We start from the raw sequence: 26577 nt of genomic DNA, 5'->3' as shown, positions 1-26577 counted from the left end.
CTTTCCCCTCCACTTCCTTGCCAGTAGGTGCCCCGCATGGTTCTGTTCTTGGACCTCTACTCTTCTCTTTCTATAAGTGAGCTCATCAGCTCTTTTGGTCATCAGTATCATCTCTATGCTGATGACACTCAGATCTACCTCTCCTCACTCGTATCTCCAACTGTGTCTCTGCTACAGTATTTCCTCCAGGATGTCCCAGCGCTTTCTTAAACCTAACTTGTCCAAGACTAAGCTAATCATTTTCTCAACCTCCTGAATACCCTCATCTCCCACAAGTTCTTTATCTATTAACAGCACCATCATATCCTCTAGCTCGCAAGGGCATGGTTTTGGAGTTATCCATGACTCCTCCCTCTCCGTCAAACCACACATCCAGTACCTCTGGCAGTCCTGCCATTTCAAACTCAAAAAGATCTCCAGGATCAGACCCTTTCTCACCATGGAGGAAACGAAATCTGGGTACACACTAGACGATTTTATGAACGATTTGGCCGATTCTGACACATCGGAACAACAAATCATTCATATTGTCGAGTGTGTATGCACTATGTCACTGATGATGCACACTCCCGTGCATCATCAGTTACATCGTCTGTCGAACCTGCATGCATGTCTGACAGGCGATATTGTTAGCAGGGGCCATGCTGCCGAATACAGCATCGGCAAGTGTGTATGCACTTGCCGATGCCAGCACCCCTACAGAGTCCCGTCGCTAGAGATTTCGTGCTGGGTACACATTGTCTAGTGTGTACCCAGCTTAAGACCCTCATCCATTCACTGGTCATCTCCGGACTAGACTACTGCAACTTCTTCTTATTTGGACCCTCTGACTCCCACCTGTTTCTGCTCCAATCTGTCCTCAATGCTGCTGCCCTGTTAATCTTCTCTCCAAATCTTCTCTCTTTGCCTCCCCTCTCTTACAAGCCCTACAATGGCTTCCTTTCCCCTTCAGAACGCAATTCAAACTTCTCACACTCACTTACAAAGCCCTCACCCATCCTCTCCTATTAACATTGCTGACCTCATCTCCCTTCACACTCCCACCCGCCCACTTTGCTCCACCCATTAATGCCACCTCTCTTCCCAAATGATTACTTCCTCCCACTCCTGCCTCCAAGATTTTGCCTGTGCTGCTCCTTACCTTTGGAACTCTCCCCCTATCCCTATCAGATACTCCATCTCTCTACAAATTTTCAATTGGACTCTCAAGACCCATTTCTTAATCAAAGCCTTGCAGCTCTCATCCTAACCCACTGCTCCTTCCTCACTGTCTCTCCTGTTTGTCACCCTTGTCTGTCTGCCCCTCCCCTTTAGACTGTAAGCTCTCTCAAGCAGGGCCCTCTTCCCTCATATGCTTTTCCTTCCCTCACTTCTATCATCATCTCATCCCCACTGCCTACAACCGTTGTGTTCTGATGCCCTACTGCTTATTTGAGTATTATAACTGTAGATGCAGCAATGTTTATAAATCATGTCCATGTCCAGCAATGCTCTGTACTGTAAGTCACTTTCATTCGTGTTTTTGTTCATACTGTATCTATACTTTGTAAGGACCCCTTGGGGCGTCATATAAATAAATGATAATTATAGTAAGCAAAATATTGACCTAGACACCAAATTGCAGCCTCTGCTACGTTTTGACAGGAAGACTTTAACATGGTTTTCTCTAATGCTACATCTTACTGCCAGAAAGACTTAGATCTGCTACTAGAGAAGTAGTTCATCAGATTATAAAATAACTTCCATATTCCTGCTTATTGATCTGGGATATTATGCTTAGCTGCCTATTTGTAGGATGATTTTCCTTCTCTCTCTGCCCCCACAATAGTCCCAGGAGCTGAGAGGGCACTTTGTACACAGTATTCTGAATGCCAGTGGTCAGCAGATCTGACTCAGCAGGTCCATTCAGTGCCCATCACCAGGGTATGGGGTCAGGTGACCTGCACCGGGGGCCTCGCTGAGCTTGTTATATTGTTGTTGGGGAGGTTTTAGGAGTGTGGAGGGGGGGGGGGGGTCCTGCAGGCACTCACATCTTTCTCTTTATCCCATTGCTGGAGGGGCCAGGAGGCAGCTGTCCAAACAGAAACTGGATTAACTGTCAGAAAAAAACACAGCATCAGGTGTTAGTTACAGATCTCACTGACCTCTCCACATGTGATCTCCAGAGAAAAACATATTCCTCAATACGACATAGACACTACAGTTCCTATGTGTACTTATAAGCAATCCTAGATTTAGCTTTACATAGGCAGACGTATATCATCGAATCAAATGTGTACATGAGAGAGAACCTGGACTGACCATCGGTCAGTGGGGTATATTTACTAAAGTGCGGGTTTCTAGAAAGTGGATATGTTGCCTATAGCAACCAATCAGATTCTTGCTATTCTATAAGATGCTAGCTAGATAAATAAGTAGAATTTGATTGGTCGCTATGGGCAACGTCTACACTTTAGTATGCCTCTGTGTGTTCTAATATACAGGCAACAGAAAATCAAAACCGCAACAAAACAAAGGTTTAAGATTTTAGTTGAGTTTAGTGAAATTACATAACATTTAAATGAATCTCAGACAGTATGGAAATTCATAGGTCACATAAACTAAACTATACATTTTTAAAAGCAACAGAACTTTGTGTCAGATATATCATTAAAAGCAAAAGGAAGAGAAAGTCGATATGGTCCTCTGAGGAAGTGGCAGATATTGATGCTAAGAAAACTACATACAAGATATACAGTATAGCGTTAGACAGACACAAACGCTAGAGGTTTAAAAATAACACCTAATGCTAGGGATTAAGAGGTCTATTTATGATGAGGGAAATGCCCTAAATCCATACTTGCCTACTTTTGAAAAAGCATTTCAGGGAGATTGTGAAAGCAGAACCTATGAGCGCACATTACAGTACACACTTATTATACTGCTACATCTGAGAGGCGTGTCATAAAACTGACTTACATCCAAATGTAAACGAGCCCCAAAGCGAAGATGTACTTGTTGATGAAAACACACTAATACTTGTCAGAAAATGTATGTAGCCATAGGGATCATAGGCCCTGATTCAGACCCACTCGCAAGCGGCTGTCCGCTCGCAAGTGGGTCGATGGTCTGCACTGAGCATGCGCACGACGGAGGGAGCTCCGTCGTGCGCATGCGCCAGACGCGACGAGCGAAGGAAAGTCCTTCGCTCGTTGTGTCTGATCAAAGGGGGCGTGCTGTCGATGGTGATTGACAGCACGCCCCCTTTGGTGGGCGTGCCTCCCTGACGGGGGCGTTCCCAAGGGAACGCCTACCGTCAGAAGCCGGCCCACTGACATCACTAGTGATGTCAGTGGGAGTGATTTTGGCTCTGATAGAGCCAAAGTCACTCTGGGCCTTGCGGTTGAAAACCTCAACCGCAGGCTCCGGCTCGCAGTTTCGATGGTCGCGATGGTCCCACAGCTATACGAGCGTCCAGGAGGACGCTCCATTTTTATGGAGGGCGGCCCTCATTCAGAGCGTACGCTCTGCTCAGAGCGTACGGCTCTGAATGAGGGCCATTGTGCCTTATAGCCAATGCAGGGAAATTATACCAATGATCCCATTTGAATGTATAAATCTTTATATATATATATATATATATATATATATATATATATACTGTATATGTATACTTATATATATATACACATGTAACAGCTTCAAAATGGGGTAAGGTGCAATCAGGGAGATTGCTGGACTGTTCAGGGAGTCTGGGACATTGCTCCTATTTCAGGAAGTCTCCCTGACAATGAGGGAGAGTTGGCAAGTATGTTTGAATCCCTATTTAAAGAATACACCTGAAAAAATGCTTTATTATTAAAATATATAATTTTATATATATATATATATATATATATATATATATATATATATATATATGTGTAAATAATATTTCTTCTATTTTTTTTTACCAACTTTCAATTTCTTTGAACTTTTGTGAATCTGCTACTGGAAGCCCAAATTAATTCTCAAAGTAAAAAATAGATCATTAAAAGCTTCTACATCGTGTACATGCACGGTCACTGACCAAACTTTTAAACCATTTGCAGCTGACAGGTATATTTCCAGGTGCAGCACTGACACAGGTTCCAATACACAAAATAAAGGCAGTAGGGAAGAATGTGATAACTGTAGCAATGAGAGTCTCCCAAAACCAGAATCATTTAAAAATAGAATTGTTGACTATTACAAGATCCAAGGCAGCATGGATTTGTGGCCATGTGATCATGCCAAAGAAATATAGTGGGGTTTTCTTAATCAGTAAGTAAAGTAATAAATGGCAAGTGCCACATTTATTTAACATGATTAAAAACACCCCTGTCTGAAATTGAACACAAGTACTTCAAAAATGTTGTTTCCACGAATTTATAACCTGCATCATAATGTTTGTTTTTAACTAGTCTGAAGCTTACCTTGCTTGTACTTCTATTCCTCACACAAAACAGGACAGTTTATAACGACCAACAAAAACTCATAGAACTAGAGCTTAAAATATTAAGGAAAATATCAGTGGTGTCACCGGGGGTGATACCTGGTGGCAGCACTCATCTACTCTTAGTGCGTGCCTTAGACTCAAGGAGCCGTTGTCTCATGTCTGTGACGCCATGCCCCCTGATATGCCATTTTGTGGGCGTGACTGCATGTCACATGGGCGTGTCAATGCAAACATCTGCATTCCCAGGCGCACAGATGCAGGCATAGGAGGCCATGGGCAGATGGAGAGAATGCCCCTGGCGTGGGGCTGATGTTAATTTTGATTGTGAAATTTTCGATGGCGTCTAAGGATGCACCAATCTGTATTACAACACGTCCTTACTTCTTGCACATTTGGACACTCAGATGTACACAAGGGAAGGAGTTTGTAGCGCCCTTTGCATAAAGTCCCAGACAGACAACGGCCAATAGACGCTGCTACGTGCATTTCAGAATAAGGTCCACTCGCTTTGTTCTTTTCTTGCATAATTTAAAGATGGGCTTAATTGGAGAACACTATAGAGACACACACACAGACCAAGTGACTTTTTTTATATTGGAGAAAAAGGTAATTGCACTTGCAGGTTGTGAACAATGGATCTTGCCTATGATTTTAGGTGCAATTACTTATTCAACATATCCAATAAAAAAATGTCATAGACAGTGTACCATTATCCTTCTTCTCCGGTGCTCGCCAATTAACCAACTATCGCCCTAACCAGTGTGTCGGAGCTCACCTAGATGCTGCTTCATTTCCTAGGAACTTTTTAAATAAAATCAGACCAGGTAGACCCCTGTTAGAGCTCATCATCCTCTTACTGGGAATACTGAACATAACTTCCAGAAACACATCTAAATACTTCTATTTAAAGATTGTGTAGTAGCAGCAGCCTTAAATAATAACTATCATTGACAATTGGCAGGAGGTTCAATGAGGTAAACATTGTAATTGCTGTCAACATCACACGTTACATTCGTATGGTAGGCGCATTTGATTGTGAATGCTCCAACTGCATCCAGATATGTGCATTACAAACAGGTCTGTTAAACAGTAAAATGACCTAGGGGCCTATTTATGGGATGTAGTTGATAACCTGGTTGTCGGGATGCCGGCACCAGAATCCCAACACCCAACACCAGTCAGGATCCTGGCGCCACCATCCTCACCGCCGGCATCCCGATGGTAAGTATTGCGGTTAGGGGTAGGGTTAGGATACTTAAAGGTGTCGGTATCCTAACCCTGTCTGAATGCCGGCATCGGGATTCTGACCGCCGAGATCCCGAGCGCCGGCTTCCCATACTCAACCCCTATTTATTAAGCTGATAATTGTGTTAGTATCATACCTTTTTAACAAATGTCTGATGCTGGAGGGGTCAGAGATATCTGCTTTCTGGTATGCAAACTACTAACACTGCAGACCGTCACGGATTGGGTTTCTTGTGAATCTGGACTGGGGTCTGGACGTGACAGGGACTCTATGGATTTCGTGATGAAGATTGCTGGGCGGATGTAACTCCTGCTCATGTGTGGAACTGGGTATTGAAACTAGTACTGAGTGTTGGCAGAGACCCGGTATACAGTCGGGAAGCCAGCGGACGTAATCCCGACAGCTGGCTTCCAGATTGCTTTATCCTGGTGAGGGTTAAATGACAGATGTCTAAATCTAGACGCCTGTCACATTACCGACGCCGGGAGACCGGCGCCAGGCATCCCGATCGAAGTGAGAGTTAGGTTTAGGGCTCCCGGGGGGGACTTAGGGTTAGGCACCCCCCCGGGAGGTTAGGGTTAGGCTAGGGGGAGGGAGGGTTAGGGTTAGGCACCCCCAGGGGGGGACTTAGGATTAGGCACCCCCCGCAGGACTTAGGTTTAGGCGGCGGGGAAGGGGGGAATAGGGTTAGGCACTGGGGGGAAGGTTAGGGTTAGGCACCCCTAAGGAGGGTTAGGGTTAGGGGGGGGAGGTTAGGTTAGTTAATACTTACCTTGGGACGATCAGGATTTTCAGCCATGTCGGCCAGCCGCTGTCGGGATTTAAACCGCCGGACTTGCGTCCGGCAGTAATTCATACTGATTCCCAGAGATCCAGAACAGAGAAGCGTAGTCTAACCCACCAGCAGTGTTCACCAGAGACCACCGCAAGGAAATATGGACTTTGCTGCATCCAGGTGGGCAGGTCGCGCCCCCCTGGCTGCGTCACTCAGTACTAGCACTGAAACTAGGGAAATGGACAGGAGGTGTGGGTCTGTCGTTATCGGCTGAGACCGATGGTCTGTGATTATGGGTAGGATTCGATGAGTTGAGGTTATCAGTAAGAACCGATGAGTTATTATTAGAAATGAGCGGGTTCGGATCTCTGAACTTAGAGATCCAGGGCGAGAACCGAACTTGCGTTTGGTTCCCCTGCCGGTCCCAGAACTCAAACCGAGGCAAAACCCTCAGAGACGAAATCTTGCGGCTCGTGGGCTTTCATCTCTGCTTTATAAGGAGCCCGCGCCGGCGCCATTTCACTCTGGCTGTGGAGAGTGAACAGGGAGGGTGGGTAGTAAAGGCTGGTGCTGTCTGCTGTGTCCATCTGGGCTGCTGTGCTGTGTCCATCTGGGCTAGTAACGTGCTGCCTGTGTCGTCAATCGCTGCTGCCTCGGTCAGGGGTGCTCCGGGCCCCAAGTTGTGGACCAAAAAAAATAAAATCTATATAATTAAAGAGTGTATTTTTTAGTTGTGTGTGCATTAGCCACACTTATTCAGACAGCAACCTAGTGCTGCCTGTGTCATCAATCGCTGCTGCCTCGGTCAGGGGTGCTCTGGGCCCCAAGTTCTGGACAAAAAAAAATAATATATATATATATATATATATATAATAAAAAGTGTATTTTTTTCTTCTGAGTGTGCATGTGCGTTAGCCGCGCTTATTATCAGACAGCAACCTAGTGCTGCCTGTGTCATCAATCGCTGCTGCCTCGGTCAGGGGTGCTCCAGGACCCAAGTTCTGGACAAAATAAAAAAATAAATAATAGAAATTGTAATGGCCACTCTCAGCATCTCCTGTATGCCCCTTTCATTTTTAAAAAATGGCCACATGTTAGTGCCGCCCACTGCTGTCGCTTAGTTTAGTCAGCCAACTAGCTGGAAGCACGATTTTGGCCCTAGGCCTAACCTAGATGAAAAATACAATATTGTGAGCTGTGAGGTGATCAACATTGACTGCAAATGACTGGGAATAAATGTTATTAAGGTTAATAATACTCTAGGAACAAAAACTGGCCCAAATGATGTGGTTTTACCTGTTTTTACCATTTTTTTTAAAAAGATCCAGAACCAATACACGCAAGGGAGGTTTTACAAAACCAGATCCAGATCCAAAACACAAAGGAGATACAGATCCAAAACCGAAAACAAAAACACGAGGGTCGGCGCACATCCCTAGGTATGATTATTGGTAAGGACTGATGAGTTGTAGTTATCGGTGAGAACCGATAAGTGATGGTTATCGGTAAGGACCGATGAGTGATGGTTATCGGTGAAGACTGATGAGGTGTAGTTATTGGTAAGAACAGAAGTGAACCGATGAGCTGTGGTTATCAGTGAGGACCGATGAGCTATGAGTATCGACTGGAACTCATGGACTGTGGGTATCGGCTGGAACCGATGGAGCCAGAGGTGCAAGGTGAGAATAGCACAGGAATCACTCTGAGGAATAAACAAAGGAGCGCTGTCTCCTCGTCACTCACCTAGGCTGTGAATATAGTGGTACTGGCAACTTGAGACTTCCTGGGCTGCTCTTTTTATCCCCCCTGACCAGCGGGGTTTGGATGCAGAAGTCAGCTGACTTAGGGCCTAATTCAGACCCGCTCGCGAGCGCTCACAAGCGGGTCGATGTTGCCCAAGTGCGCATGCGCACGACGGAGGCGGCTCCGTCTTTATGGGTCTTGCACCAAAGGGGGAGTGCTGTCGATGGTGATTGACAGCACGCCCCCTTTGGTGGGCGTGCCGGGGGCGTGGCTGCCCAGACGGAGGCGTTCCCATGGGAACGCCTACCGTCTGGGGCCGGCCCCACTGACATCACTAGTGATGTCAGTGGGAGTGCTTTTGGCTCTGATAGAGCCAAAAGCTCTCCAGGGCTTGCGGCAGCAAGACCCTACCGCAAGGGTCTCGTCGCAAGCCCAATGGTCGCGATGGTCTTGACCATCGCGACCATCATTTTGGCCGCTCGCTATAGCTGTGGGTGGTCACCCACAGCTATGCGAGCGGCTAGGAGGCCGCTCCAAAAAGGAGGAGGGACGGCCCTGATTCAGAGCGAGCGCTCTGTCAGAGCGTCCGGCTCTGAATCAGGGCCTTAGTGTTAGTTCTGGATTGGTAGTGACCCGATCAGCTGATCCTGGGGAAGATGGCGGCGTCCTGTCTCCTGCACACATGGAGAATGCCGAACACCGGCGCTTCAGAGAAGGTCTTGCTTCCTCTGGAAATGCAGCACACTGACTTCCACGATGAACCTCGGAACTACAGGAGGCCGCAGGTCCGTTAAAGAGACAGAGGCGAAGTACACGGAGTGGTTAGTAACGGAGTCCCCACTTCGTCCGGGCGCGGTTTGTGATACAGTGCCTGATTCAGAGCCGCTCGTAAGCGGCCGCTCGTTCGCTCCGAGCGATGTTCGCACAACTGCGCATGCGTATGGGTTTTAATACGCATGCGCCAACCAGTCAGTGCGGTCGGAATTGTGTGCTCGCAAAATAGCGAATGCCTGCTAATTTGAGTGACAGAATGAGGCGTTTGTGGGTGGTAACAGGGGAAGGTGCTTGAAAATGGGGTGTGGAGATCCGAACGCAGGCGTGCCAAACGGTCAAAACGGGCGTTTTAAGGGTGTGCATAATTAACAAAGCAGCGTCATCGACCACGTCACTTGGTTGTCTTTTAGCCTGAACTGCTCGCATGATTGCGGTAGGAAAATCCAACCACAAGCACTGCGAGCAATTCATAAGCCTTTCGATGTACTCGATTAATCTAATAAATAACGGAGATGACGTAGGATGCGAGCGACCAGGGGGCGTTTTAAAAAAAATAGCGAGCGCATGTTTTGTTAGCTCGTTCAGACATAGAGGCGTCAACAGACTGCAAAGAGCGAGCGCTCTATTTAAATATCCGGCCCCTTTTTCTGAATGAGCGAGCGCAAATAGCGTCCGGCTCTGAATCAGGCCCACAGACCGCAGGCCTCAATATTCTTAAAGGTGATTGCTGTCTAGACCAATTTATTAGGCTCAGAAAAACTTAGCAAGCAGTGAAGTAGCTGTAAATGGGGCACAATTCATACTTGCCCACTTTTGAAAAAGCTTTTCAGGGAGATTGTGAAAGAGAGACCTATGAGGTGACGGTAAAGTGGACGTGTACAGCTACTTATGACAGGCATGCCATAAAACTGACCTACATCCATCCAAATGTAAATGAGCCCCAAAGCAGTTAGTAAGATCTACTTGTAAATGAAAACACAATCATACAAATGTATGTAGCTATCGGGCTCTCTGTGCCTTATAGCCAATGCATGGAAATTATACAAATGATCCCATTTGAATGTATATATCTCTATTTTTTTAATATATATAACAGCTTCATAATGGGGGTAAGATGCAATCAGGGAGATTGGTAGACTCTTCAGGGAGTCAGGGAAATTGCTGGTATTTCAGGGAGTCTCCCTGACCATACTTGCCTACCCTCCCGATTTGGTCGGGAGCCTCCCGAAAATCGGGTGCCGCTCCCGACCTCCTGGGAAGGCAGGCAAGCCTCCCGTGCACCAGCGACCCGTCGCTCCCCCCCTGCACTCACCATAAAAATCCCGGCAGCGGAGGGGCCAATGACGCGATTCGCGCTGAATCGCGTCATCATGGCAACGCCCCTGCCCCACAATGCCTTTAAAAACGGCATTGTGAAGAGGGGGCGGAGCCGCGATGACGCGATCGCGCTGCCACACCCCATGCTCCGCCCCAAAATGTTCATCATTGCCGGGCCACGCCCCCTTTTCGCTGCGACCCGCCGAGAAGCCTGACAGCTCCCTCCCGGAAGGAGGGAGTGAAATGTCGGCATGTATGTCCCTGACAATCAGGGAGAGTTGGCAAGTATGGCACAATTATCACCAGGGCAGCCAACTATCAGACTCGCTGTCACGGCATGACTTCAGTGATAAATAATAAATTGCCCGGTTAAGTCTTTTATTGCAGTTTTAAGTTTTAACAAATGTTAATTAATGGGCCAAAAAATGCATTTATAGTAAATAAGCTGCCTGATGTGATCTGATGCAGATCACAAAGGCTGAGACTGCAATAATTTTGTTTTTTTATTTCTCTTTAGTTCTAAGCAAGTCATCATACTTATACAAAAGACAATCAATAAAAATTTGCAAATGCCTTACATTTACAACATATACTGTATTAATAAATATAAAGTATTATTTTACCCTGTGTTACAATTAATACACATTGCAGAGTTCCTTTTCAATCATAAGTAAGCCCAAAGGCTGACAATTAGGCATGAGGGACATTAAACCACGAGTGTTTCGAGTGTTGCCAGCTTAATACGGTGTTGGTTAGTGCCCTTTTAAATTTAGCTGGTATTAGGCAGCCAATGAACTTTCATGGGGGGTGGCCTAGGGGTATTTAAGGGAGAGCTGCATGTAAATCTGTCTATTTGTTCCAGTTTTTGCCACCCTCCCTCTTTTTTTGTTTGATTGTATGTTTGTTGGGTGTTGCGGAAAAGAACGTCACTTGGTTAGTTATGCTAATAATGAGGCTTATTGGTTGCGCTCTCCTTGAAAGTGGAGTAAGGCGTCAGCCAATTGTCCTGGACAGGAAAGGGCTATACCACCCAGAAAGTAGAGTTGATCACCAATGCTTAACTTGTGTGTGTGTGTTTGTTTGATCTGTTTGTTGTTATTGTCATGTAAGTTCTTTTTTGTGACTTCACCAATATTAGTTTAACTTATAGTCAAAAATCTAGTGTTTGTCAAAAAATAAAATTGACAAAGATTTAAAACGCCAACACTGTTGTCTGTGTTTTTATTGTAGGACTTAAGCTACATTATTATTTACAAGGGTACACGATAAATACATGTTAGTGAGTTTAGAGCGTACACATTGGAGCCTTGGGCGACAGGACATGGTGAGTCCCAATCCCCCATATCTGTATATATATATATATATATATATATATATATATATATACATATATAATATATATATATATATATACACATGTATGTATATATATATATATAAATATATATATATTCGAGACTACAATAATTTAAGCTGATGTGTTTCTAAGCAGGCCTGGTGATGTCACATCATCGACAATGTTTGTTTGAATAAAGTTTCATCAAAATGTCCTTGTTTGTATTTGTTTTGTTCTACTGTCAGACAGAGAAAATGGCTGCCCTCTGGCTCCTTGGTTTTCTGGCCAGTAACTGTAATATGTTATTTAAAACTGTCTTCAATACAATACATACAGGAACACAAAAACATGGAACCATGGGCCTGATTCAGAGCCGGACGCTATTTGCGCTCGCTCATTCAGAAAAAGGGGCCGGATATTTAAATAGAGCGCTCGCTCTTTGCGGTCTGTTGACGCCTCTATGTCTGAACGACCGAACGAAACATGCGCTCGCTATTTTTAAAAAAACGCCCCCTGGCCGCTCGCATCATACATCATCTCCGCTATTTATTAGATTAATCGAGTACATCGAAAGGCATCTGAACTGCTCGCAGTGCTTGTGGTAGCATTTTCCTACCGCAATCATGTGAACAGTTCAGGCTAAAAGACAACCAAGTGACGTGGTCGATGACGCTGCTTTGTTAATTATGCACACTCTTAAAACGCCCGTTTTGACCGTTTGGCACGCCTGCGTTCGGATCTCCACTCCCCGTTTTCAAGCACCTTCCCCTGTTACCACCCACAAACGCCTCAATCTGTCACTCAAATTAGCAGGCATTCGCTATTTTGCGAGCACACAATTTCCGACCACAATGACTGGTTGGCGCATGCGTATTACAACCCATACGCATGTGCAGTTGTGCGAACATCGCTCGGAGTGAACGAGCGGCCGCTTACGAGCGGCTCTGAATCAGGCCCCATATACACTAAAACAAGCAATTTTTCATTTCTGAGACTTTGCTAACATATATTAAAGCATAGAGGGGAGATGATGACTAACTGCTGTAATAGAGAAGAAACCAGAAAAGGTACAGTACATGCTACAGGAACAACAGGGGGTGGCCCTGTAATATACTTAATAAATAATATTGCTTTCCTAATTAAATTAAACAATAATGATCTACTTTTAAGGGGCCTATTCATCATTACATAATTATCACTTGTGATAATTATGTTTTAAACTCGCTGCGAGTTTAAAAAACTGTTTGGAGGCATTCATCATGCCTCATTCATCATGCCTCATTCATCATGCCTCATTAACAAAAGTATCACTTCAGAAAAGCTGCTCTTTTTGCGGTGTCAGCTTTTCGGAAAAGTGATACTTTTCCCTCTACACTTGCCATGTCCTATGGATTTCCTAGACGCCGCCGATGTCTGTGCCCCCCCCCCCCCCACCCACCATGCAGCCACGGGCGTCTGTGGCTCCCACTGCCGTGTCTAACATCCCCGTCCCCTGCTCATCCCCAGTGTCTAACATCCCCGCCCCGCGTTCTCTCTACTCCCCCTGCTCCTGTGTCCCTCAGCTTTCCCATCTGATGTTGGCTCTGTCCTTGCCCCTGCTCCTCCCCCTCCCCTCGCTGTGTCCCTTAGCTTTCCCTGGTGTCCGGTGTGTCCTCGCCCCGCTCCCTCTCTCCCCCTCCCTGCTTCCACTGACCTGTCTTCACTTGTCTTATTTCTTCCCGGAGCACTGCAATGAATGGGAGGAGGATCACAACCGGCCAGCAGCCAGGAGATGAGTCACACACAGCCCTGCGGTGCCTCGGAGCTCTCAGATCCCAAAGCTCTGCAGGGAGGGATCTGAATATGTCCCTCTGCCGACTGCAGCGGCTGCCTTGTAAATCCTCACAGGTTGCCGTGTAAAACAGCAGCCTGTGAAGATTATCGGGGGGAGGGGGCTGCTTTTTCGGAACTTGTTGAATGGCCCTTATACTTAATTTATACAAAAGTATGTGAAAGCTTTTGTATAAATTAAGTGATGATGAATAGACCCCTAAGTGTATTGTGATTCCTCTCCTTTGGTTCCACAAAACTGCAGCAAAACAGATGGACATCAACGGTGATTTACAAAACCACATGATAACCACTGAATAGTAAATTCAGTGGTTTGGTGCTTTAGGAGTCTATGGGCCTGATTCAGAGCCGCTCGTAAGCGGCCGCTCGTTCGCTGAGCGATGTTTGCACATCTGCGCATGCGTACGGGTTTTAGTACGCATGCGCGAACCAGTAAGTGCGGCCGAAATTCGTGTGCTCGCAAAATAGCGAATGCCTGGTAATTTGAGTGACAGGATGAGGCGTTTGTGGGTGGTAACAGGGGAAGGTGCTTGAAAACGGGGAGTGGAGATCCGAACGCAGGCGTGCCAAACGGTCAAAATGGGCGTTTAGTGGGTGTGCATAATTAACAAAGCAGCGTCATCGACCACGTCAGTTGGGTGTCTTATAGCCAAAACTGCTCGCATGATTGCGGTAGGAAAAACCAACCACAAGAATAGCGAGCAGTTCATTCGCCTTTCGATGTACTCGATTAATCTAATAAATAGCGGAGATGACTTATGATGCGAACGGCCAGGGGGCGTTTTTTTCAAAATTAGGACAGCATGTTTTGTACGCTCGTTCAGACATGGAGGCGTCAACAGACCGCAAAGAGCGAACGGTCAATTTAAATAGCCTGCCCCTTTTTATGAACAAGCAATTGTAAAGCGCAACGGAATATGCTGCGCTATATAAGAAACTGTAAATAAATAAAATAAATAAATAAACGAGCGAGCGCAAATAGCGTCCGGCTCTGAATCAGACCCTATGTACTAATCCTTGGAGAGATATAGGGGCCTATTCATGATGTTAATTATCGGGGTTCGACTGGACCCTGATAATTAACATTCTGACTCACATCAGCTTCTGGAGCAATTCACCATTGCTCCGGCGCGGTGACAGCTGATGCGATATCATCTGTCCCTGCGAGCCGCTTCACTGTTTCTTTTCGGAGCAGTGAATCTTTTCACTGCTCCTATTGGAGCAGTGTTGGGACTGCGCATGCGCGACCTACAGGTCAGGTATGCACACAAGCGCCCCGATATCCGGCGGAAGGAGCCGAACAGGGGCGGAGGGATCCCCAAGGATCCCTCATCGCAGCCCGGACCTCCTTCCCATAGGGAAGGAGCGGGTAGCAGTAGCAAATACCATCTGAAGATGGCGAATGCTCCTGCAGTCAAGCTACGAAAATATTATATTTTTGGAGCTTGATGAATTCTGTCCCCATACTAGTGTATGGGGACAGCGGGCTATTGCACAAAAGGAAGGTAATCTGGCATTAGGTATCTGTGATATCTCCTGCTTTACCATCTTGATGAATGGCCCAATAACTTAATTTTTACAATTGCAGGTGAAAATGTTCATGCTCTTCTTTTGTGAAAATTAAGTGATGATGAATAGGCTCCTTAAAGTGGATGGTTGATACTTTATCTCCATCCACTTTATCACTCGCCAAGGCTTAGTACATAGACCCCCTAATCTACTGGCAATTTACAGGGGTTTCAGCAACCCAGAAAAACTGCTGCTTAGTAAATTTGAGCAGATGTGTTTTGCAGTGCACCTGGCAGGTGCTTCATAAAAGTCACTTAAAAAAATCTTGCCACTCCAAATAATTTGTTAATAAGAGACAGTTACACAGGATTTCCAGCCCCATTCCCCCTGACAAGTGCTACCTCTGTCATCATTCTTTACCCTAGAACCTACTGTGCACTAACAATCTCTTATATCTGCCCAGTAGAGGCAAAACAGTTTTAAAGTGGTATTTATAAACTAAACACTGTTTAAACTAGAGTATGGACTGTGGGCCTGATTCAGACCCGGTCGCAAGCGCTGAGCGCTCGCAACTGGGTCGATGGTGGCCCAGAGCGCATGCGCACGACGGAGCCGGCTCCATCGTGCGCATTTCCGTCGTGCGCATGCGCGAGACCTGGATAGCGACGGGCAATCCGTCGCTCCGGGTCTCGTACCAAAGGGGGCATGCTGTCGATGTTGAGTGACAGCACGCACCCTTTGGTGGGCGGGCCGGGGGAGTGGCTGCCCAAATGGAAGTGCGTTCCTATGTGAACGCCTCCGTTTGGCGCTGGCCCCACTGACATCACGAGTGTTGTCAGTGGGAGAGATTTCGGCTCTGTTAGAGCCAAAATCTCTCTGGGGCTTGCGGAAACGAGACCCTACCACAAGGGTCTCATCGCAAGCCCGATGGTCGGAATGGTCTTGACCATCGCGACCATGTTCCTGGCCGCTCGGTATAGCTGTGGGTGGTCACCCACAGCTATGCGAGCGGCCAGGAGGCCGTTCTAAAAAAAAAGACCGGCCCTGATTCAGAGCGAGCGCTCTGTCAGAGCGACCGGCTCTGAATCAGGGCCTGTATGCCTTCCTAGGGTATGCGTGACCATGAAAAATATATTTATCACCATAGACATTGAACCTGTTACAGGATGAATATGAACAGAGGTCCTTTAATCTTACACCAGACAGTAATTGGGCAGACTTGATTATCTGTTTATTCCATGGTCAACATGCTTCCCTATTGCTATGTTTTACTGATAATGGTCAGAGATAGAATATAGCAAAGGATGTGAATAGGTCTGGCTTCTGTCTGAGATAGCATAGGCAAACGCAGGGGGGGTTTCCATCTGCCTGGAAACCCCCCTCCCCAGCCCACAATAGAAATAGTAATGTAATAGAATTTTACTAGTGCTGAATGCTCTTCTCAGTATCACAAATGAAATCATTAGTACCACCTGTGGATCTTTTAACATGTATCAGTCAGTAATAAATAACCTGTGCACCAACTAGGAGATCTTGAAAACATTCACTGTTAGGGATGTGCTGCTATAGAGCCCAATATGTACATATATATCCAGGGCAGTGCTAGGTTATTCTGCCTCTCCCCCAGACTCCCGGACTTGCTCTAATACTCTGGAATGGTGCCCTCATCTAAATAAAAACATTCATCTCAGGCAGGATGGCCCTACTGCCGCATTTAATGGCTTAGTGTGATTGCTGGTCCTCTATATGCTGGAATTATGACACACAATATACTTTGTAAGATGCATATTACAGCTGGTTAAGTGCTAATTTTACCCTCTTCATGGCCACACTCACTCTAAAATCAAGCATTTGGAAACCCCCCTCTAGAAATCATGGATAGGACCATGGATGAACTCACCTTGTTGATGATCTTCTGCTGTTGTGAGTGGTTCTGTCTTAGAGAGACGACCTCTCGCCAAAGAACCTCATTCTGTCTGTAAATGAAGTAGCAAAGAATGGGTTAAAAACAACAACAATGCCTCAATGTTGGCAATGGATTCTGGCTAATAGAAAACAAGTGAATCTGCAGGGCCTGCTGATCTGTACATACAGCATATAACACTGCACAACCAGTACAATGAGGGAAGTCTTAACATTCCCAACTTCGGTTCATCAGTTAACGTTGATACCACCTGGCAACCTCCAGCTGTTTCTGACTTATTCCTCTCAGAATGCCCGCCCAGCCCCTGACAGTTTTACAAGTTATAATTTGTAAACATATCAATGAATTGTCAGTAACCATGTGGCATACCATACTTCAAGTCTGGTGACTTAGACCATATATAGTTCAAGTTATGGTGCAGTATATCACTATTCCGCACAATCGGGGCTGACTTTTTTATTGGTCAGGAATACTGATCTCTGGTGAGTGGTTTAGGATTCTGCCTACATGCCAGGCATAATAATGCACAATCACACAACGTTTGTGCAAGTACTTTGGCATATGATGTGCCATCAGTGGCTCACAGAGGAATAGCATGTCAGTATGAATGACTAACTACCCCAAGTACACAATTAGAGCTGGCTGCAGAATTGTAAGTAATTTAGGTATATTTTGATGAAAAGCAGCGTGCACACAGGCAAAACATGCATATATGCAGATCTGCACATTGCGAAACTCGACTTTATGTGTGCCTCTGGTTTGTTACTAGCCATCACCATTAGCATACTGTACATTAACACCTGCCTATAATAAGTGCAAGGATACGCCTTCAAACATAAATGTCTCCATTTATGTCCAACTGTGAACTTTGCTTATGCAAGTACAGAGAATCATCCCCGCAGGTCAGGTAGGCTGTGGTGGAGAGGGGAAGGAGGCAGGGGTTTAGGGCTGAAGAAAGTAAAGGAGGTTGGGGGGCTGAAGAAGGTAAAAGGGGCTGAGGGCTGGGGAAGGTGATGGGAGTCATGGGACTAAGGGCTGGGAAAGGTGATGGGAGACATGGGACTAAGGGCTGGGGAAGGTGATGGGAGTCATGGGACTAAGGGCTGGGGAAGGTGATAGGAGTCATGTAACTAAGGGCTGGGGAAGGTGAAGGTTGTTGGGGGGCTAAAGAAGGTGATGAGGCTGTGGAAGGTGATGGTGGTCTGATGAAGGTGCTGAGGTCTGAGGATGTTGATGAGGGTCTGAGGCTGAGGAAGGCTATGAGTAGCTTTTGGGGTGAGGATAGTGATGAGAGGCTGAATTTGAGGAAGGTGATGAGGGGCTTAGGACTGAGGATGGCTAGCTGCAGACACCATCACTGATACCCTTGAGATATCCACAGCACTGTCATCAAGAACACCATGGTAGAGACGGCAGACAAGAAATACAGTCTGCATCATCAGTGACAGTGTGGTAAGTCATAGTGTATTTTTACTTTATTTAAAGGACGGCATACCTTTCAGTTAACATCATGCTTCACATATCACACATGCAGGGGAGGTATGTACGGGATTGGGGGTGGTGGTGAGAAGGTGCGGCCCCCAGAGACATCAGTGTACAGGGCGCTGAGATTTCTGTTGCCAGCCATGCCCCTTGGTGCCTAACCCAAACCACCCCTGTACGTAGCCTAACCCTAAACCTCCCCCCTCCCGTAAACCCTAAACCCCCCGGGGTTCCTAAACCTAACCCTCCCCCCATCCACCCCGCAGCTAAGACCTAAGGGCTCCCGCTGTAATTACCTACGGCATGCCGGCTGTCGGGATCCCAACGTCGTCATCCCAGCATTGGCATCTCCCCTCCTGTCAGGATTCTTACGCAGGTGTCTTGTCCCCGGTTCGGGATTCCAGCGATGGGATTTCATCACCTGGCATGCCGATGGTCGCCATTTCAACGACATCCCAGCATCACACTAGTAGTGAGAGGTTTTGATTTTAAATTAGTAAGAAGCAGCAGCTATGTGTTGAGATTATTACATAGATGAGAGGTAATAATTATAGTGTAATAAAAAATAAAAGTTATTAACAATAATTAAAGTGTAATAAAAATACAAAAAGGTGTTAACACATTTTTGTTTTTTATTACACTTTAATTGTTACCTTTCTAACAATCTCAACACATAACTGCTGCTTCTTACTAATTTAACTCTCACTAGTGTGCTGTCTTGGGGCGGTGCTTTGTGCTGGCCTAGGGGTTCCCCGCCCCAGACTTAACCTCAAGGCCGGTACACACTAGACAATGTCTAATGTATGTGATCTCGTTAGTGACGATTACCGGGGGAAGTGCCGACATCGGAAAGAAAGTGCATACACATTTACAAATGCTGGCAGCGATGGCGGGGGAACGGCAGCATGGCCCGCGCTAACAATATTGTCCGTCGGCCCTGCTTGACGCGAGGGAGTGTGCATAGTCAGCAGCATAGCGGGTCCACACTAGATAATGTGCCCGATATGTCGCTCCAATCCGCCAGATCCAACAACATATCATCTAGTGTAGGGGTGGGCAATAAGCGGCCCCCCCAGATGTTGTAAAACTACACATCCCAGCATGCCCTGCCAGTTAAACTATTTGACCATGCTAAAAATTTTGCAATGCATGCTGGTATTTGTAGTTCAACAACAGCTGGAGGGCCACTTATTGCCCACCCCTGGTCTAGTGTGTATCCAGCTTTAGGAGCCTCTTCATGATGTTAATTATCGAGATCTGAACGGACCCCAATAATTAACACACTGACTCGCCGCAGATGCCGGAGCAATTCATAATTGCTCCGGCGCTGAGACAGCTGATCCAAAAATCAGCCGTCCCAGCGAGCGGCTTCACTGCTCCAGTGAATCTTTTCACTGCTCGCAAGAGCAATGTGCATGTATGACCTACAGGTCATGCATGCGCACAAGTGCCCCGACATCCTGCGGAAGGAGCCGGACAGGGGCGGAGGGATCCCTCTTTGCGACCGAGGACTCCTTCCCAAAGGAGCGGAAAGTGGTAGCAAACACCATCTGAAGATGGCGAATGCTACTGCAATCAAGCTCCAAAAAGGTAAGGTAAGCAGGAGATATCTGTGATACTAGTGTATGGGGAAAGGGGGCCATTCCGCCAGAAGAAGGTAAGTAGGAGATATCTGTGATACTAGTGTATAGGGACAGCGGGCCATTCCGCCAGAGGAAGGTAAGTAGGAGATATCTGTGATACTAGTGTATGGAGACAGCTGGCCATTCTACCAGAGGAAGGTAAGCAGGGGATATCTGTGATACTAGTGTATGGGGACAGCGGGCCATTCTACCAGAGGAAGGTAAGCAGGGGATATCTGTGATACTAGTGTATGGGGACAGCGGGCCATTCTGCCAGAGGAAGGTAAGTAGGAGATATCTGTGATACTAGTGATGGGGACAGCGGGCCATTCCGCCAGAGGAAGGTAAGTAGGAGATATCTGTGATACTAGTGTATGGGGACAGCGGGCCATTGCGCCAGAGGAAGGTAAGCAGGGGATATCTGTGATACTAGTGTATGGGGACAGCGGGCCATTCTACCAGAGGAAGGTAAGCAGGGGATATCTGTGATACTAGTGTATGGGGACAGCGAGCCATTCCACCAGAGGAAGGTAAGCAGGGGATATCTGTGATACTAGTGTATGGGGACAACGGGCCATTCCGCCAGAGGAAGGTAAGTAGGAGATATCTGTGATACTAGTGTATGGGGACAGCGGGCCATTCTGCCAGAGGAAGGTAAGTAGGAAATATCTGTGATACTAGTGTATGGGGACAGCGGGCCATTCTGCCAGAGGAAGGTAAGTAGGAGATATCTGTGATACTAGTGATGGGGACAGCAGGCCATTCCGCCAGAGGAAGGTAAGTAGGAGATATCTGTGATACTAGTGTATGGGGACAGCGGGCCATTGCGCCAGAGGAAGGTAAGCAGGTGATATCTGTGATACTAGTGTATGGGGACAGCGGGCCATTCTGCCAGAGGAAGGTAAGCAGGAGATCTGTGATACTAGTGTATGGGGACAGTGGGCCATTCCGCCAGAGAAAGGTACGTAGGAGATATCTGTGATACTAGTGTATGGGGACAGCGGGCCATTCCACCAGAGGAAGGTAAGTAGGAGATATCTGTGATACTAGTGATGGGGACAGCAGGCCATTCCGCCAGAGGAAGGTAAGTAGGAGATATCTGTGATACTAGTGTATGGGGACAGCGGGCCATTGCGCCAGAGGAAGGTAAGCAGGTGATATCTGTAATACTAGTGTATGGGGACAGCGGGCCATTCTGCCAGAGGAAGGTAAGCAGGAGATCTGTGATACTAGTGTATGGGGACAGTGGGCCATTCCGCCAGAGAAAGGTACGTAGGAGATATCTGTGATACTAGTGTATGGGGACAGCGGGCCATTCCACCAGAGGAAGGTACATAGGAGATATCTGTGATATCTGCTGCTTTACCATCTTGATGAATGGCCCAATAACTTAATTTTTACAATTGCAGGTGAAAATTTTAATTTTCACCTACTTCTACAAAAAATTAAGTAATGATGAATAGGGCCCTTAGTGTTAGGGACCAACCTGATGATGTGGACCCATGGACGTGCTGGGTGGGCTCATATTGTTGGCCAAAATTATGCTAAGCACCTCATTTACTCTGTTATATTGCAGAGTTTATTATAATTATTCTGATTGCCACTGTTTAGTATTTGGGGGGTGCACCTGCATTTTCTCTTTTCTGTGTGTGGAACTACAAGTCTCAACATGGTAGCATCTCTTATCTTTTATTATGTTTAGAATTAGGGTGTGCAGTCCCCCCCATACAGATGTGAGAAAATCCTGTTGCACCAAGTCCAGCATCTTAAGTCGCACAGTAAGTGTAGATCAGTAGATGTGATCAATTCTGCATTTCTTGCACCTGAGTTAAGTGATCATAATCACATCATCAGGAAGCAAATTTTTTTTTAATCTTTACATATACTTTAAGTCGCACCATATTTATTTAATCTTTTTATAAATGAAAGCGGACTTGGGCTAAATGTAATAGAGGGCCTGCTTCAGACAGTAGGATGCGAACGTTCGTAGCTGGCCGATAGTCGCTCATCAGCGCATGCGTACACATTGCAATGTGCAGGCGCGAACCAGTGTGAGAGATCGGGATGCGTTCTCTCGCTTCACATAGACAGCTCTGCAGAGTGAGTGACAGGAGAGGCCGTTTGTGGGTGGTAACAGGGACAGGCCACTACTAACGGGGGAGTGGAGGTGCGAACGCAGGCGTGCTTGAGAACTTCAACGTCGTTTCAGAGGCGTGCATAATTAACAGGCAGCGTCATAGTACACGTCACTTGGTGGGATTTCACTCTGAAGTGCTCGCAGTGCTTGCGGTAGTGTATAGTCAACCACAAGCGCTGCGTTCACTTCAGATTGTACCCGATGTACCGATGATTACATACACTTCCTGGAGATGACGTGCATAAGTGGGCGTCTGCATACATAAAGTGATCGCACGCCAAGACATAGTGGGTGTGCTTATGCCTTGCCGTGCGATCGCCTGCCTTGCTGGCTGTGTGCCAGATTTGCATACGCTGGGAGCGAGCGTACGCATCTAGCGAGTGGGTCTGAATCAAGCCCAGAGTGCAAGCTGGCGCAGCTGTGGGAATACATGCAAGTTTACCCGTATTTTTAAAGCAGCAAGCATGTTAAAAGCTAAACCAAGCTGGTTTAGCCTTTACGATGCTTGCTGCTTTAAAAATACGGGCATACTTGCATGTATTCCTGCAGCGGCCCTGGCTCGCCGTCTATTACATTTAGTCCCATATCTTTTTTTAATATGGCGAGAATCACTGATTTATTAATGATTATCGATTTTCTTCCTAAACGTCTAATCCAGATGTGTTCCCTAACATACCTAGGCGTGATTCCCTAGCATTACCAAGTCTCACAAATTATTTGAAAATCTAAAATTTTAAACACACTCCTGGTCAGTGGCGTCACTGGGGTTTGTGACACCCAGTGCGCCAAGAAGACCATATGCATGTGCCCGAAAGGGAGGCGTGGCCTCCGAGTAAGAGGCGTGACCTTGCGGCACATCCCCTGGTTTAATCACTCTGAGGGCATGGCCAGCACTCCCTGAGATGACAGGCTGCCCCAAAGGCTCTCCCCGCACTGCTGGCTCCTCCTCAGTGGCTTGGAGCCGGGCGCTGCACAATATCATCACATCCCAGATCACTGAGGAGCTGGCATTTTGGTGTCACCCCCTCAGAAGTTGACACCCGGTGATGCAACTGCTCCTCGTTTACCCACATTATGAAAGTTGAAGAGAAAAAGTTCTAACAAACCTGAGACATGTACATAATTAAGAATGGATTGCACTTTGCATAGATAGATGCAAAGCTACGCTTTCTCTTACCCAGACAATGACTTGGCTTAGTGCCCCCCACTGTGCCCACCACCACTGCCCCCCTTCCCACATTACTATATTATATTATATTTCAGACATGTCTATCTTCATACATAATACAATTTCATAGTCACCTCTTCAGGTTACGTACCTACATAATGCATTAGTAAGCACAGGTCTCTCTCATTGTCTTCTCCCTCCATATCTCTGCCATTATCCCTTCCCTCCATATCTCTGCCTTTATCCCCTTCCCTCCATATCTCTGCCATTATCCCTTCCCTCCATATCTCTGCCATTGTCCCTTCCCTCCATATCTCTGCCATTGTCCCTTCCCTCCATATCTCTGCCATTGTCCCTTCCCTCCATATCTCTGCCATTGCCCCTTTCCATACATAGCACTGCCATTGCCCCTTTCCCTCCATATCTCTGCCTTTGTCCCTTCCCTCCATATCTCTGCCATTGCCCCTTTCCCTCCATATCTCTGCCATTGTCCCTTTCCCTCCATATATCTGCCATTAGCCCTTCCCTCCATATCTCTGCCATTGTCCCTTCCCTCCATATCTCTGCCATTATCCCTTCCCTCCATATCTCTGCCTTTATCCCTTCCCTCCATATCTCTGCCTTTATCCCTTTCCCTCCATATCTCTGCCTTTATCCCTTTCCCTCCATATCTCTGCCATTGTCCCTTCCCTCCATATCTCTGCCATTGTCCCTTTCCCTCCATATCTCTGCCATTGTTCCTTCCCTCCATATCTCTGCCATTGCCCCTTTCCCTCCATATCTCTGCCATTGCCCCTTTCCCTCCATATATCTGCCATTGTCCCTTCCCTCCATATCTCTTCCATTGTCCCTTCCCTCCATATCTCTGCCATTGTCCCTTTCCCTCCATATCTCTGCCATTGTCCCTTTCCCTCCATAACTCTGCCATTGTCCCTTTCCCTCCATATCTCTGCCATTGTCCCTTCCCTCCATAACTCTGCCATTGTCCCTTTCCCTCCATATCTCTGCCATTGTCCCTTCCCTCCATATCTCTGCCATTATCCCTTCCCTCCATATCTCTGCCATTGTCCCTTCCCTCCATATCTCTGCCATGGTCCCTTCCCTCCATATCTCTGCCATTGTCCCTTCCCTCCATAACTCTGCCATTATCCCTTCCCTCCATATCTCTGCCATTGTCCCTTTCCCTCCATAACTCTGCCATTGTCCCTTCCCTCCATATCTCTGCCATTGCCCCTTTCCCTCCATTTCTCTGCCATTGTCCCTTCCCTCCATATCTCTGCCATTGCCCCTTCCACAACTCTGATAAATGATTTGGGGGAGATTTATTCTAAAAAAAAAGATAATGGCAGTGTTGCCCATAGCAACCAACCAGATTCCAGCTATAACTTATCTAATAGGGTCTATACAGAAAAATAACTCAAATCTGAATGGTTGCTATGAGCTTTTTGTCTAGTAGAGTCCCCTTTAGAAGGTTTGATAAATCTTCCCCTTGTACTTACTTCCTCTGGGAGGATATATAGGTGTGCCAACTGGTTGAGTGTACAAGCAAGAAGGTACTTTATATTGAGCTCATTTTACTCCTGCAGATGGCCACCTCTTCTTGGACTATGATTTCTCATACTGGTCCCACAGAGTCGTGCTGGTGGGGATGGAGCTATCTGTAAATCCTGGTGCTTGATGTTGTCCCATTAAAAACGTACCTTTAGTTGTAGCTTGTGATATGTGTATGGCGCTCCACTGTGCGCACTCCGCTCCTCCTCTTATGTCGCTCAGACAGAAAGTTAAGTGAACAGACTTCCTCTGAGCATGGGATTGTTGTAGGGCTGTCTGACAACACATTGTCTAACAACTTTCTGGCCCCCCCCCATACATCTGTCACCCAGGCACAAGCCCCACCAGCCCTGACTCTAGCTTTCTCCCACTACATAGATGTCCTAGTTTTCTATATGTCTAGGACTTACTGTTTCATATCTTGCATCTGGCACTCTGTATTCTCCTGCTGACTCCGTAAGGTCTGCACCTCATAAAGGAGTCTGCTCACGTCTTCATGTCGAAGTTTTGTCTCCTCATTTTTCACAACAGAGACCTGCACAGGGGACACAACTATACTTCAGGTTTTCAACACATTTCCAATTTATTCATGTCAACCAACATTTCTACAGGCCAAATAATTCCCACCCCTGATCTGCCCAGTTTGTATGAAACTTACCCCACTACCTTGTAAGCCCCACGCCTTGTGTGGTCCAAGAATCAAGACATTTGGGAGATATAGTATGTTGATTTACAAGGGAATTTACTATTATGCTCTGTGAACCATGTTTTCCAATATTATATTACATGCTTAAATAATGAGAGCAAAGCTTGGAATACAACATTGTAATTTGTAATGTTAATAAAATAAGAGTAAGAATAGAAATGGAATGAATAGAAGGAAGACAGAAGGCATGTTATATGCCAGGCAGAGTGTAAACTATTAGGCTGTGTCAGACTACATTTAGGAGAAAAGATTAAAAATGTAAGGGGTGTCCCTTTTTATGGTCTGACTTGTGTTAGATGGTGAAGTTTTGCGGCTGACTGACTGGTGATTTCCTCGTTGGGAGGTCTCTTGCCTATTAGGAAGTTGCAATCATTACCACCTGCTTATTGTGAGGGGGTCACCTTTATTGTTTTGTGGGAAAGAAAGGTAACAGTGGCTGTCTTGCTGTAGGTCTTGAGGCAGGGGCGTCTTAAGAGAGGAGGGGTCCTGTGTGCACTTCCCGTGCGGGGTCCCCTCCTCTCTCCCCGGTAGACGGCAGCTGACTGACGCGGCCAGCCAGCCACCGGAGCCTTAGTAGACTCCAGGCACTAGCCTGGAGTCTACTGCGTATGCGCAGAACGCCGGATAAATGGCCACGGCAGCCATTTTTCGGTGTTCTGTGCATGCGCAGTAGACTCCGGGCACTAGACTGTTCCCAGAGTCTACTGCGCATGTGCAGAACACCACAAAAATGGCGGCGGCCATTTTCCGGTGTTCTGAGCAGCGTTGAGACCCGATGCGGGACCACGGACAGGTAAGTTTAAAATACTATGGGTGCAGTGTGTGCGGTGCGGGGCCCCTCTGGACCCGAGGGCCTGTGTGCCCCGCACACACTGCACCCATTATAGATAAGCCACTGTCTTGAGGCACTCTCCCTGAAAATACATGGGTTTAGGCTGCTTCTATCCTATTGGGGTCAGCACCACCACCGGCCTTGGTGAGCGTTTTTGTGTGTCGTTGGT

The 26577-nt window shown here is 46.7% G+C and overlaps 1 protein-coding gene across 2 annotated transcripts in view; it reads right to left on the bottom strand.

Moving 5' to 3' along the window:
- Positions 1-26577, bottom strand: part of HSF4 (heat shock transcription factor 4) — a 96130-nt gene that overhangs the window by 31312 nt on the left and 38241 nt on the right. For both annotated transcript variants that reach the window (XM_088471987.1, XM_088471988.1), the window contains exons 4-6: positions 25281-25405; positions 16887-16962; positions 2031-2095 (exon numbers count right to left, since the gene is read on the bottom strand). In XM_088471987.1, the coding sequence (XP_088328113.1) occupies positions 2031-2095; positions 16887-16962; positions 25281-25405 (266 nt within the window). The remainder of the gene's footprint in view (positions 1-2030; positions 2096-16886; positions 16963-25280; positions 25406-26577) is intronic.

This window comes from Taudactylus pleione, unplaced genomic scaffold (assembly GCF_031769625.1).
Source record: "Taudactylus pleione unplaced genomic scaffold, aTauple2 ptg000117l, whole genome shotgun sequence".
Lineage (NCBI taxonomy): Eukaryota > Metazoa > Chordata > Amphibia > Anura > Myobatrachidae > Taudactylus > Taudactylus pleione.
Note: the sequence above shows the minus strand (reverse complement) of the source record. Positions and strands in the feature narration are given on the sequence as shown.